The sequence below is a fragment of the Aquarana catesbeiana genome, linkage group LG06, assembly GCF_042186555.1.
Source record: "Aquarana catesbeiana isolate 2022-GZ linkage group LG06, ASM4218655v1, whole genome shotgun sequence".
Classification (NCBI taxonomy): domain Eukaryota; kingdom Metazoa; phylum Chordata; class Amphibia; order Anura; family Ranidae; genus Aquarana; species Aquarana catesbeiana.
Window position 1 is genome coordinate 243,961,034 of NC_133329.1, and position 15,415 is coordinate 243,976,448.

The 15,415-nt window shown below is 43.2% G+C and overlaps 1 protein-coding gene across 6 annotated transcripts in view; it reads right to left on the reverse strand.

Moving 5' to 3' along the window:
• The window catches only part of HECW2 (HECT, C2 and WW domain containing E3 ubiquitin protein ligase 2), a 479,776-nt gene that overhangs the window by 33,436 nt on the left and 430,925 nt on the right, over positions 1-15,415 (reverse strand). For 5 of the 6 annotated variants that reach the window (XM_073633114.1, XM_073633112.1, XM_073633113.1 and 2 more), the window contains 3 exons: positions 12,410-12,508; positions 7,399-7,528; positions 2,674-2,820 (listed from right to left, as the gene is read on the reverse strand). In XM_073633114.1, the coding sequence (XP_073489215.1) occupies positions 2,674-2,820; positions 7,399-7,528; positions 12,410-12,508 (376 nt within the window). Of the gene's footprint in view, positions 1-2,673; positions 2,855-7,398; positions 7,529-12,409; positions 12,509-15,415 lie in introns of those variants that run through there. The other variant, XM_073633117.1, reaches the window with a different exon arrangement.

The window sequence follows — 15,415 nt, forward strand, 5'->3', positions numbered from 1 at the left end:
TGCTTCTGTTTTTCTCTTCACAATAATTATAGATACAGAGATTAATGAGGCATGACCAAAACAATGCTGTCACACACACAAAAAAAAAGCCGCCTGTTAAAGACCACTGTAATACTACTTAACCGTTTCACACATGATGCATCTTTACTTTCCTGCACTGAAATTTCCAACATTTCTGTTTGTGTGTCAGATACTTGTGTTTCCTATTGCAAGGGGGTAGGTAAGTAGCATTACTGCACTTTATCCAACTGTTTTTTCCATGACCTGTCCAAGCAACACACAGGAAGTAGGGGGAAATCTCTCCAATATGTACAGAGATAGCACCAGAGAAAAGGTAATGCTCCTGGTTAGATTTTAATTTCTTTAATATCATGGAGCATCGAACAGAGAAAATGAGAATGCCCAGAGGTGGATGGCAACACTAAAAACCTCAAATTGTGCAGCAACATGGCCAGGAACTGCAATAGGCAGATCTTGCTACTGCAGGCTCCAAAAGGTAGATAGGGCTGTGGCTCACTAGACTGCCAACTAAAAAAAAAACATTTATAGACATAATAGAGACCTGACTACGGATTTAGTCAGATGTAATGAAGTACAGCAGCACAGTTCTTATCATAACTACATAAGAAAAACTATTTTTTATAAAGTAGGAAGGTAGGTTTGGTTATAAGTAGAAAATAATAGAAACCTTCGCGCCAGTGGTGTCGATAGCAGATACTATATATGAATTACATATACTGGTGGTACATCTAGTAAGAAAACATTCCCAACAATAAAAAAAATTGTGGAAATATGTAAACAATCAGTGTAAGCTGCTCCCCAATTTTTGAATAATCAAAAAAATAGATAATCAAAAAAAGATGTAAGAAAGATAGGGGGCGCTAGATACCATAATAATCAAGTGCTCTAAATAAATATATCTCCTGCATTACCAAGAAAATGGAAATGTAAGAAAGCTAGGGGGCGCTAGATACCATACTATTCAAGTGCTCTAAATAAATATATCTCCTGCATTACCAAAAAAAATGAAAATCATAATAATGACAAATCATAATTAGATTACACATTGAAGTGCCCACAATAGTGAAAAAAATATATATAGTGATTGATTGTCCACATAAAAAAGTGATAGAAGTAGTTGAAGTGATATCTTTCAATATTATCCCAATCTTGTTGCTGAAAACAAAAGGTTTTCCATCACCAAAGAATAAATAAGAAAGGAAAAACACCTCGAAGTAGTAGATATCTGCTTACCAGATACCAATGACTCCTTTAGTTAAAAAGTGAGTCACTAGCGCTTGTGCAGGGTTGTGCCTGCTCACATGGATGGCCGGACTGTGGTTGGTATTATAGGCATGGATCGTTCCCGTCAAGCTCATTCAAGATAGGATAAGGATACATAGGAAACAAAAACAGTCTCCATAGCGTAAAACCATTTATTAAAAAAATAAACAAATTAAAAAGCCAAATGGCCGCTTACATTGGTGGGTGCCTACCCGGCACTGGGGCTGCTTGCATGTCAGGGTGACTTCGCAGTCAGAAATAGCCTTTCATGTCTCCTCCACGCTGGCGTGCGTTCCAGCTTACACAGGGGGGCAGCCAAAGGATCCGGATGTTGTTGGGTGATAGGACATGTGACTACGTACCGCTCCGACGTACATTTCGTAGTAAAACGTCTTCAGGGCTTCCCGCTCCGACGTACATTTCGTAGTAAAACGTCTTCAGGGCTTCCCTGAAGACGTTTTACTACGAAATGTACGTCGGAGCGGTACGTGGTCACATGTCCTATCACCCAACAACATCCGGATCCTTTGGCTGCCCCCCTGTGTAAGCTGGAACGCACGCCAGCGTGGAGGAGACATGAAAGGCTATTTCTGACTGCGAAGTCACCCTGACATGCAAGCAGCCCCAGTGCCGGGTAGGCACCCACCAATGTAAGCGGCCATTTGGCTTTTTAATTTGTTTATTTTTTTAATAAATGGTTTTACGCTATGGAGACTGTTTTTGTTTCCTATGTATCCTTATCCTATCTTGAATGAGCTTGACGGGAACGATCCATGCCTATAATACCAACCACAGTCCGGCCATCCATGTGAGCAGGCACAACCCTGCACAAGCGCTAGTGACTCACTTTTTAACTAAAGGAGTCATTGGTATCTGGTAAGCAGATATCTACTACTTCGAGGTGTTTTTCCTTTCTTATTTTTTCTTTGGTGATGGAAAACCTTTTGTTTTCAGCAACAAGATTGGGACAATATTGAAAGATATCACTTCAACTACTTCTATCACTTTTTTATGTGGACAATCAATCACTATATATATTTTTTTCACTATTGTGGGCACTTCAATGTGTAATCTAATTATGATTTGTCATTATTATGATTTTCATTTTTTTTGGTAATGCAGGAGATATATTTATTTAGAGCACTTGAATAGTATGGTATCTAGCGCCCCCTAGCTTTCTTACATTTCCATTTTCTTGGTAATGCAGGAGATATATTTATTTAGAGCACTTGATTATTATGGTATCTAGCGCCCCCTATCTTTCTTACATTATAGGTTTGGTTATAATCCTATCAAGAAAGTATTTAAATCGCAACCAAGCAAGCAGGTTATTGCTTCTCTGTCATATAAATGACAGCTCATTATTCAGATTGTATGTATACACTTTACCTCATAAAAGCCCCGCACCAAGCTCTCTGTCTGCTGTACAACTCCCCTTTCAATTCGCCATTTCACCATCTTTTCAATGTATTCTTTCTTGTTCTTCTCAGTTACGGGAATGTTTGCTCCTCCTGGCTTAAGCTCTCTCTCTGTAATCTTTCCAAACAAGGGATATGTATTTGAATAATAACTAAAATAAAGGAGCATATATTCAAGCCGAACTCCAGACAGATATTAAAAACATCTTTTTTGCAGTTATGCATTTATTATTAAATCAATAAATGTATTTTAAATGCAAACCTAAATATGTCCTGATATCAGCCTCCTGTAGTCCTATCTGTAGTAGAATGGAGACTGGGAAAAGGAGCCATTGGATTGGCTGACAATGATGAGGTCACCAACCTGACTGTCCTGTCTTGACAGCCTCAGGACCGGCTGGACAAAAGTAACTGATTATTCAGCAGGTAAATTGATCCCATATTTATATTTCAACTATAAATTTAGACTGGAGTTCAGCATTAAAGATTTTCTTTATAATGCAAAATATAGTATAAAATTCATGGTATCACAATACATTTATGTCGTCAACTATAAATAGCCAGCACAACAAATTTCACACAGATACGAATGTTTGCATTGTTATATCACTAAGAGTTTATTCACACTATGTGTTGCAGTGACACAACCTGTTATCGTGAGTTGAGAAGTAGTATTGTACCTGTTGCATTCTTTACAGGCTCGTCCACAGTTTTTGTAGGGTGCTGTGTTGAATTGCTGGGTGGTGCCACCATGCAATCATTGTAAAATGGGGATCTTCACTAGTACACTTGGGTATTATTCCCCCCGAGATCCTGCGAGGCTCTGAAATGTTGGCCTGTGATGCCTGATACTTGACGTGAATAAAGGACATGATTATCACAATACTTAAATGTGCTGTGAAGATCCCTATTTTATCAAGAATGGAGGTGCCCTGCATTCATTTGGAATGGGCTGGCAGCACACCTTAATGCATGAGGAAATGGACATAATTTTTTAAATTTAACAAGCACACCATAACACAAGGCTAACAGAGGTGTGCCTATGGGTGCCACTTCTTATATATGGCTCGGCAATGTGGATCGTGTGTTAACATGCACTGAAGTAACACAGTAATGTACATGTTTATATAGTTTTATTTATAGCTACAGTGGAACCTTGGATTATGAGCATAATCCGATCCAGGAAAATGCTTGTAATCCAAAGCACTCGCATATCAAAGCGAATTTCCCCATAGAAGTCAATGGAAACGAAGATAATTCGTTCAGCATTGACTTCTATTGCATGCAATACCGCATGTGGCCAGAGGTGGGGGGTGCCGGAGAGCCTCGGAAATAGTAGGGGACTGCTCAGCTAAACTCCAAAAGCCTCAGAAAGGCATGTAAACACTCAGGAACTAAGTATTTCTGAGTGTTTTCGAGTATCTCCGAGTGAGTCCGAGTATTTTCGAACGGCTCCGAACCATTCTGAGTGTCACCGGCGCCCCCGCACCTCTGGCCAAATGCGCCCATTAGCTTGAATTCTGCTAGTTTTGTGAGACAACACTCGCAAACCGAGTAGAATTTAAAAAAAAAAAAGTTGCTTGTCTTTAAAACGCTCATTAACCGCATTACTCGTTAACCAAGGTTCCACTGTATTAAAGTTCCAGTTGGTTTACTGGAATCTACAAAGGCTACAACAATGTTTTTACTGGGCTAAAAAGTCTAATCTGTGAAAAAGGGATAAAGCGACTTGTCCTGTTTTACCTCTTCTTGGTAACTCAAGCATAGTCTGGGGAAATCATTGAGTGTCTACGACAATCTTTAGAATTCTGCCTCTCCTCTGCCCCACCGATGTTGGTGCTTGCCCCAAACGTATGTACCTACTGGAATTGGAGTGGAGACATGACAGAATTCTAAAGAGTGTTATACACACTCTTTATGAATTCCCAGAAATGTTTTTCATTACCAAGAAAGGGTAAAACAAGACAGTGAACCCTATCTATACAGGCAGCGTATTCTCGGGGCAACTGAGCTACCTCCCCACTGCTGTAGCTATCACACAGACAGTCCAGCTGCCAAGGAGTTTTGTGGCTGAGTAGGCAGAGTCTTATGAGGATTCAGAGACACTAGTTCTTGATCAGGTTCTCTCAGCTTGTGAATGACAGCAGAGTGTGAATGAAATCCACAGCTGGTAGACAGCCTGCTATTAACCATAGAATCCGCCCACTGCCTGCCGTCGATGATAAGGAGGGATCCAACCCGATCAGGAACTAGTCCCTCAGCTTCCCCTTCAGGCTCTGCCCACTGTCAGCATCACTGGTTATAAGGTTATGAGAGGGTTATAAATCCTGTCATATTTTCTTTGCCTTCTTTGTCCCTTTGGGGAGATTTCCCTTCACTTCCGGTCCCATAGCCAAACAGGAAGTGAGGGTAAATGTCTGAAAATTAAATGAATTTCTTGGGGACCCCTAGCTCACCGAAACTAGTGTCCCCTTTGGAATTTTCCCTATTTCTTTTCTGACAACAATACAAAATTTAGCATTTTATTTTACTTTCACTTTCAAAGATAATAGTACACAGGACAAATAGAGAGGGTGAATCTCCCTAGCGGTGGCACAGACATCAATACAAGCTGACTGGTGTTCTAATCCCTCTCCACTCTGTATAAAACGAAAAAAAAAAAAAGTGTTGCCTTTAGTTATACTTTAAGCCTAGTACACACAATGAGAAAATCGGATGAAAAAAACACTGGCTTCGAAGTGATCACATGATAATCTGATCATTAGCAACACAGCTTTCGAGAGACGAGCAAGGCAGTTCATGCAAAATTATCTGAAGGGACAAACACGAAACAGAACAAACGATATTCGTTTAAACACTTCACTACCAGGCACTTAGACAGCTTTCCGCCCAGGCCAATTTTCAGCTTTCAGCGCTGTCGCAATTTGAATGACAATTGCGCGGTCATGCTACACTGTACCCAAACAAATTTTTTATCATTTTGTTCCCACAAATAGAGCTTTCTTTTGGTGGTATTTGATCACCTCTGCGGTTTTTATTTTTTGCGCAACAAATAAAAAAAAAAAATCTTGAAAAAAAAAAAACACGTTTTTCTTTGTTTCTGTTAAAATTTTTTGTAAATAAGTAAGTTTTTTTCTTGAATGACGGGCACTGATATGGCTGCACTGACGGGCACTGATACGGCGGCACTGATGGGCACCGATGAGGTGGCACTGATGATGGGCACTGATAGGTGGCACTGGTATGCGGCACTGATGGGCATTCATAGGTGGCACCGATGGGCACTCATAGGCGGCACTGATGGGCACTCGTAGGTGGCATTGATTGGTACATATGGGTGGCACTGATGGGTACTTATGGGTGGCACTAATACCCTGTTTCCCCAAAAATAAGACCTAGTGTGATTGTCGGTGATGGCTGCAATATAAGCCCTACCCCCCAAATAAGCCCTAGTTAAAGTCCTTGTAGGTCTTATTTTCAGGGTAGGGCTTATTTTCGGGGAAACAGGGTAGGGCTTATTTGGGGGGTAGGGCTTATATTGCAGCTATCACCGACAATCATGCTAGGTCTTATTTTTGGGGAAACAGGGTAGGTGGCACTGATGGGCACTAACAGGTGGCACTGATGACACTGATTGGTGGCACTGATAAAACTTGTTGGTGGCATTGCTGGGCATAACTGAAACATAATGGTGCCAATCAGTGCCCATTTGTGGGCACTGATTGGCATAGATTGGGCATATGTGGATGGCCATGGGGTACATACCTGGTCATCCACATGTTGCCCCTTCCCTGGTGGTCCTAGTGGCGATCCCTGGTGGTCCAGTGTGGTGATCTAAACAATCAGCGCAGACCTCCCCTGTCAGGAGAGCTGCCGATCGGCTCTCCTCTACTCCCGTCTGTCAGACGCGATCAACGGCTCTTCCTATTGACATCGTGATCAGCCGTGATTGGACACGGCCGATCACGTGGTAAAGAGGCTCTTTACCAAGACCGGTCGAGCGGTGTGTCAGGCCGACACACCGCTCCACCGATCGCCGTGATGCGCGCCCCCGCGGGCGCGCGGCGGCATGTTATCCTGCAGGACGTCCTATGACGCCCAGTCAGGATAACGGAACCACTTCCCGGACGTCAATCCCCTATAGGCCGGGCGGGAAGTGGTTAATCAGTACAGTATTCATCCGAAAAAAATTGGACGACCAAGACCACGCATGCTCAGAAATGAAAGAATACATTACATTCTCCTAACTTGAGTAACCTCTTCATTTTTGATATGATATTAGCATGCAATAAAAAATGGCAATCATTTGTCCAATATTCTCATCGTTTGTACAAGGCTTTAATTACCTCTAGCTTAGCTATTTACAAATTGGAGATAATTCTTTAGAATTTGGTGCAGCCATGGCCCCCCTTTGTAAAAGTGGCGCTATTAGGAACTACCAAAATCTATTGCATGTTTTGGAAAAACTAGCAAAATTGGCAGCAAGCTTTTGTGAATCTGATGCAGGACTTTTTGAAGACATACCAGCAGAAAAGTTGTCCAAACACTTTACTTCATTCCCCCCACTGTATGTAACAACAAGTGGTACATCAAGGGCATATTACTTGGTTGCTGGTTGAATAGGATTTTTTTTAAATGTTGGTTATCTCTATATAATCATATGACATTAGGACCAGAGTTAATAAGAAAAATATACCTGCCCAAATACTTCTTCATTCACCGTGAATGTAAGGTCCAGCATATCATGAATATCATTGTCCTTCATCCACTGCAGGCTCTGGTGAAATTCTTCATCCAGATATTCCAAATCACTCAAATCACAAAGTCTACAAAGGTGTAAGATTGAAGATTTAAAAAAAATGAATTCCAACATTACCCCTTAATCTAGATATGTGTTCATCAAACATTTTCCTAAATACAAATAAATAAAGTTGCGCTAAAAAAAAATAATTGTGGAAAAAAACATAAATGATACATATGCATAATTAAATGCACTACGTGAACTGTGAAACAGAACGTGAAAAGCAATTGCAAAGTGCAGTAAATGAAACATAATAATGTCCACAGTTTATAGCGTGAAGGGATAAATATACACAACTGATGTGTGATAAGTGTGATAAAGAGACCCACTCAGGCTCCGCGCCCCGAGTGGATAAGCAAGAGAATAGGCCCCAGGAAGACGCAAGGTATTGCGAAACATGTAGGGCGGTGCGTTGTGCTGACGTTATCACGCCACATGTGACCTCGGCACTCGGGTGTTTTGTTTTTAGTTTGTCTAGCCGGCTTTTTACTGTTTGTCTGTACTGTCATTTGCGGGTTACCCGCACGTTTATTTAATAAACACGCTTTCTACTACACGATCAGCGTCCCCTATTCTCTTGCTTATCCACTCGGGGCGGGGAGCCCGAGTGGGTCTCTTTTCAGAGCCAGAGAAGCTATCTTATCGGGTTTTTCTCCGCTCTCCGTCTGACATCTCTATCAACCTGAGCGAATCGGACATCCGGGACATCAGATACCAACATATCTACAGCTCCTTACAGAGGGTAATCTATCTGCTCACATGACCCTGCGCTGGAGGGGGTCCACCTTTTCTGGTAAGAGTCTGCACATACAGATTGCCGCTCTGCTATTGAGATTCATTCGTCCACCATCCAAGCCCCTGGGAGTTTTTTAATATCTCACCGTATTATTTTCCCACCTTGGAACTTATCACACATCAGTTGTGTATATTTATCCCTTCACGCTTTAAACTGTGGACATTATTATATGTTTCATTTACTGCACTTTGCAATTGCTTTTCACGTTGTTTCACAGTTCACGTAGTGCATTTAATTATTTATGCATATTTATCATTTATGTTTTTTTCCACAATTATTTTTCCTAGCGCAACTTTATTTAATTTTTTTTTTTACCATGGAGATATTATATGGTTTCTAGTTGCTGCTCCAAACACACTATCTAGCGTGGTATTTTTTTCTTTATTTGTGTTATTTTCCTAAATACAGCCTTTATCAATAACTTAATCTTGTCTTTACATTAGCTTCCTAGTGGGCTGATCAGGGTTCTGGTGTCAGTCAGGAAGATTACTTACAAAAAAGTAAGGAAAGCAAGGGGTGACCTCATGTGCTACTGCACCTTCATTCTCCAATGTAGAGATCCTGAAATTATTGTTCTTTCCGGAGTTCTTTAATTTTCAAGGGAAAAACTTTAGAATAAAATATAAATCTCATTATATTCTATATTACAATCAGGAGTCATAATCTTCCATACTGCACTATACTGATTCCACACACACATGATTTTTCAAAGAGGCTGTAAGTGATCATTCCTCTCCCTGTTTAAAGCTAAACTCCAGGAATTCAGGCACTTTCTAAAATGCATGCCACCTCATGGCCACCTTACCTCTTTCATTTACAATTTACATTTTTACTGAACACCTGGAGTATAGCTATCTCTGTACTTCCCACACTCTGGTGCTGGACCTTCTGGTCTCATTTTCTATAGCTGCAGTGTCCTATGCAGCAGCTCTCCCTTCTCCTCCCCTCATTTTGCCCAATCAATAAGCACTATGTATTATGTGAACCCATTCACAAAATACAAAGCCTTCTGTAAATGGATAGGGGGGGGGGGGGGGGACAGAACTTGCCTTTTCAATCTGTAGCGCTGTAATTTTCTGTAAAATGCAATGCAATATGGCAACCTGGAGGCATTCTGTACACAGCTGGTATACAGAACCCCCCCCAGATATAAAATTTCCTGCTTGTGCGACTGGCTTACAATTTGATAATTGTAGGTCCAAGCTAAGTTTGATCAGTTTTTGGTATTTTTTTAATAGAAACATATTTTCTATACTGTGGAGAAATTTTATTTTAGTACAAGACAATTTATTATGCAGTATTATACTTTAATAATAGAAAAATGGTTTCAGACACACCTATATACTGTTTGCTGTGGACTGTGTTGTACCTGTATAGCAGTGGCGGAACTACCAGGGTTGCAGCAGTCGCACTTGCGACCGGGCCCTTGCTAGTCCCACGGCTCTGAGCAGAGAGTGTATCTTTCATACAGCTCAGAGCCGACAGTTCTCCCTGCTCCCCCCTCTGTCCCTCCTTCCTCTCTGGCACAGGGTTAGAGAGGAGACAGCCAATCTGCTCCTTCTCCCCCTCCCCTCTCCTCCTGTGTGCTTTGCAGGAAGTCAAGTGTGAAGCTAACAAGCTCACACCTCCCGCAGTACACATACGGGAGAGCGGTGGGGGGAGAAGGAGCAGACGGGCTGTGTCATTCCATGCGAGAGAGGAAGGAGGGAGGACGGAGGGGGGAGCAGGGAGAACTGTCGGCTCTGAGCAGTATGAGAGATAAGCTCTCCGCTCAGAGCCATGCTGAGGAGGCAGCTAGCATTGACGAGCACTGATCGGCTGCACTGATAGGCAGTGCTGATAGGAGGCATTGACGGGCACTAATACGCTATACTGTTAGGCACTGGTAGGTGGCACTGATGAGCAATGATCTGTGGCACGGATAAGCGGCATGGCACTGATGGGCATTAATGAGCACTGATAGGTAGCACGCATATGCTGCACTGATGGGCACTGATAGGCGGCATTGATGAGCACTGATAGGTGGCACTGATGGGCACTAATAGGTAGCATTGATGGGCACTAATAGGTAGCATTGATGGGCACTGATAGGTGGCACTGATAGACAACTGAGCACCGATAGGCGCGAATAGGCAGCATTGATGAGCACTGATAGGTGGCACTGATGGTCACTGATAGGCAGCATTGATAAGCTCTGATAGGTGGCACTGATCGGCATCATTTATGAACACTGATAGGCGGCACTGATGGGCATGCAGCACTGATAGGTGGCACTGATGGACACCGATAGGCGGCATTGATATGCAGCACTGGTATGCAGCATTTATGGGCACTGATAGGCGGAAATGATGGGCACTGATAGGCAGTATTGATAAACACTGATAGGCAGTATTGACGAGCACTGATAGGCGGCACTGATAGGCAGCATTGATGAGCAATGATAGGCAGCACTGAAATGCAGCAGTGATCGGTGGCACTGATAGGCAGCATTTATGAACACTGATAGGCGGCACTGATGGGCATGCAGCACTGATAGGTGGCACTGATGGACACCGATAGGCGGCATTGATATGCAGCACTGGTATGCAGCATTTATGGGCACTGATAGGCGGAAATGATGGGCACTGATAGGCAGTATTGATAAACACTGATAGGCAGTATTGACGAGCACTGATAGGCGGCACTGATAGGCAGCATTGATGAGCAATGATAGGCAGCACTGAAATGCAGCAGTGATCGGTGGCACTGATAGGCAGCATTGACGGACACCAATAGGTGGCATTGATGAGCACTTATAGGTGGCACTGATAGGCAGCACTGATTATCAGTGTAAACAATTTACTGACATTCTTGGCAGGTAACGCCTCTCCTTTCCTTACACAGACACAGTGTGGGAGGAAAGGGCTGCCGATACCCAGCAAGTCTGTTTACCAGACAGCTAATCACATGGTAAAGGACTGCCGTGATTGCGCTGGATGCACGTCCCAAGGGGGCATATGGAAGGCAGAGTTCTGAGAGGATATCCATGGACACCCTCCCAAAATTAGAAGCCCGGGGGTCAGATGGAAGGGGGGGGGGGGCTCAGGGGGGCCCATCATGGTTTCTTGCACCGGGGCCCTGAAGGTTCTAGTTACGCCCCTGCTGTATAGTATGCTTCAGCAGCTAAATTGTGCAAAGATAATAATGTTTGTAATGTAGTAATGTTTACCATAATTAACTCTCTGGCAGGTAGTACCCTCTTTAATTAAATGGAAACTGTAAACTCTTTTATGTGTTCGCAGTTCTTCATTATCAGCACTCCCAGCAAGTGCGCACCTGGAGGCAACCACACCCCCTTTAGTATGCCACTGGAAATAAGAGGACTTATTTCCCAACTGTGCTTCTAACTCCACTGTAGTCAAATCGATAAAGTAACTCCCGCTCGTAGAATGGGATGCGAAAAGGATTTAAGAGTCATCATGGAAGAAATTTGGCAAAACACTCTTCAACAGATACCCTTAGTATCCTAGTTGCCAACACAGTGATTGCTGCTGTTTATAGTACATAGGGAATACTGCACTCCACAAAAGCTATTTTAAATGGCATCAAAGGGGTTTGCCAAAGTGTTTGAAGTAAGGGCTCATGCACACTGCAGCTCAAAAAAAGCTGCTTTTACAGCCATTTGAGCTTTTATTTCTCTGCCTAAGCTTGAAAAAGCTTGTGCTTTTTTGTGCTCTTTCGTGCATTTTTGATCTTTTTCGAGCATAAGCATTTTTTTCACAAACCTTCCCTTCAGCTAATTTTTCAATTTTTTGTGCTTTTTTTTGCACTTTTTCACGCGCTTTTGGGTGCTTAGGTGTCTTTGCTGCTCAAAAGCTCCTCCCAAAACGAGAGTTTGGTGGGGGGATTTTTCTGCCTGTAAGCCCATATGCCTGTAAACTCCTGAAAAAGCCATAGTGTGCATGGACACATTGGCTAACATGCAGGGGAGTTTGCAGGGCAGAAAAAAAATGAGAGCTCAAAAGCTCAAAGAAGCTTCTTTGAGATACAGTGTGCATTAGCCCTTTTGCGGCCAATATAGATGCAAACAGAATTCTCAAGTGTCAGAAATATACTCTTTGAATAACTTACATTCGTAGAAGTGCCTTATAAAATGGACGTGTGAAAAAGGCATCTAGTAGATACTGATGTATAAGTGCAAGACCCAAGATTCGGCCACTGAATCTAAACCTGAAAAATAAACATTAAACAATAATTAAATCCCCATTACATATAAACAGATAGTGGGGCAAAACGGGGAGTACAGGTATAGTGTACATGTTCTAGAATGAACCTTACACAGATAAGTTTCAAAGAAAAAAAAAAACACACTAAACTTCACCCAGGTTACTGGTAGCAAAGATGGAAAGAGATGCCTTTATTATTTCTACTGCATTTGGCAAAAACTGGAATATGCTAATTACACTTTGTGCCTATGTGCACCTACAGTTATTTTTGTAGATCATCTTGAGGAAACAATTTTTTAAGATAAAACATTTTAATTAGTTTAATGCAAATAATCATGTGTGTTTATATTTAAAAAAAAACAAATTCTCCATAATTTGTAAAAATAAATGCACATGGGACAAATATATTTTCTCAGTCATATGGAGCCTCTGCACTCACAGGGGTTAAAGTGATAGATGGATGGCGGAATAGCGCTGGGTCATTGCACAGTGAGGAGGCCGACAATCTCTGATAGGTATACCCCTGCCTCTGCCGAAAGCATAGATGATGCAGTGATAGCAGAATGCCAGCATCGCTGTGAGATGGTGAAGACAGCTGACAAGCCAGGATGTCCAGCTACAAGACCAGGTTTCACCCTCCTCTGACGTCGCCCTCAGACATGCGCAATAGGATGCAGAGGAACTGGTACCCAACTGATCACCCATAAGGGGATCAATGTGCGTGAGGCAGATGCTCACAATGTTGTACAGTGCCGTACTTTTCCTGATGTAGGAAGGGTTCCCACTGGCCCTCAGTGGTGAAGACACATTAATAGCTCAATAGTGTAAAATAGAGTCTGACCCAGGAGACCCACCGAAAGTGAAATCCCACAAAGTAGAGGGAACCACCTGTTTTGTAAGACAGGAAGGCAGCTCAGGGGAGATTCTCCCAGGAGAGAAACCCCTTGGATAGAGGGGAAGATTCCTTGCCCGCAGAGTCCTAGCAGATACCCAGTGCATAAAAGTACACATGCTAGACTAATCAGAAACAAAATCCACAACAGCAGAGGCAATGGCTAAGGTAGGCCAATAAACAAAAGGAGAGAATGGTCCTTTAACACCTGACCCTCCTGCAAGAGAGGAGAGGAGGGAGACACACTGTCTGATGAGGGCCTTAATGGGTTACCTAGTGTGGATCTAAGTAGAAAGGGCCTGAGGTGGGTACCCTTGCTTACAGATGACAGAAGCTGAAACCTGACAAGACACAATTCAGCTACCGTCCACTAGGATCTCTGAAGCTTACTCTTTTCACAAGGGGTCAGAGTATCTCACAAAGCAGATGCCAGGAAAGAGCACTAGGTTTAACACAAGAGACCAGGCTCTGAAGAGTATCAACTGTACACTGATGATTCAGATCCCTAACAGAGTGAGGGAAGTCCTGGCTTGTTCCAGTCAGCCTAGTAAACAAGAAGGCCCCTCTGTGGAGGGGAGACACTGAGGGGTACCAGGTACCAATTGGTTAATTGGCATGTTCTAGGGAAAGGGAAACTCTGAGACAGAGAAAGGTGGTCCTCATAGGGCCAGCTCTGGAACCCTAGCTGACACAGAATCTGGAGCAAGGGATCAGGGGTGGGAGAACCCAAGATTCCCTGAGGAGGAGGCTGCCAAGGCTGAGGAACTAGCCAGAGTATCTAAGGGGATGCTCTCTGCACCTAAATGCCTAAAGGGCAAGCTTCCCATGGACACGGAAGGATTCAAACACACCCCCACTTGTAGCATTGAGGGCATACCTGCAGAAGGGTTGTCAGTGGACATGGCCAGTCAGTGGTCGGTTTGTGACTTTTAACCCTGCGGGCAGTCTGAGAGCCAGGCTCAGGGGCCCTAGGGGTACCTACTGCAGAAGCAGACAAAGGAAAAGGGTGGAGCTCAGCTGACCTTTCTTGGGAACTTCTGCACTGAAACAGGAGCATGCTCTAGCCTCCAACAGGACCTATGAATGTGGAATACAGGGTAGACCTGAAGAGACAACATTCTTTGAAGGCCAGTTGAGTCATATGCCCTTTAGAAAGGGCATCTGCACTCCAGCACTTTAGCCAGAGTGCTCTGCACATCTGTAAGCACAGCAGACCACATGCAGGACTGAAGTTTAGATGCTTGTAGCAGACCATCACAACCGAAGCGCAAGACTTCAGACATCTTCTCCACCCATTTAATTAAAGAGGGTACTACCTGCCAGAGAAGAAGTTCCCTCTTTAAGGAATCCATCCCATACTGCCACAGTCTGGTAGATTAAGGTCACAGGCAACAATGGGGCAGAGCCTGCTAGAGTAAAATTGGGACTTAGGGAGAGAGTATAACTGATGAACAGCAGGATACCTATGGGTTTCTACTGACAGATACAGTAGAAACAAACGTTTAACAAATTCACTCTTACAGGGGAATAGTTCTGACACACTCTCAGGTGGGGATCAGGACCCTTTAGGGTGCTTCCAGCCCACACAGAGGAAAATCTGGTATAGCAGATGTAACAGAAAAGTCTGTACAGCTGCAGGAGCTCTCAAAGACCACAGGCTGGAGACAGAAGGCTGATACTTCAAATGCAGGGTAGTGTGCACTATTTAATAAGGGGGCAAAAAATGACCCCCTTATAATCCTGAAGTGATAGCAGGAGATGGTGGTTTCTCAAAAGCAGACTCTTTAGAGACAGACTGTTGGTATTCTGAATCTTGGTCAGAAATGGTCACAGCATCCGGTAGCCTGGCCTGTACTAAGGCCTTTAGAAGGTCTTTGAGTGACTTTTGTAGAGGCCCCCGATTCCTGAGCTGAAGGAGATTCCAATGATGTAGATCCCAGAACTACAGGGTCAGTGGAATCCAGATTTTAGGTTTTGGTTCCCTCAGAAAGACCAAGTAGATGCCACAAGAACCACTTG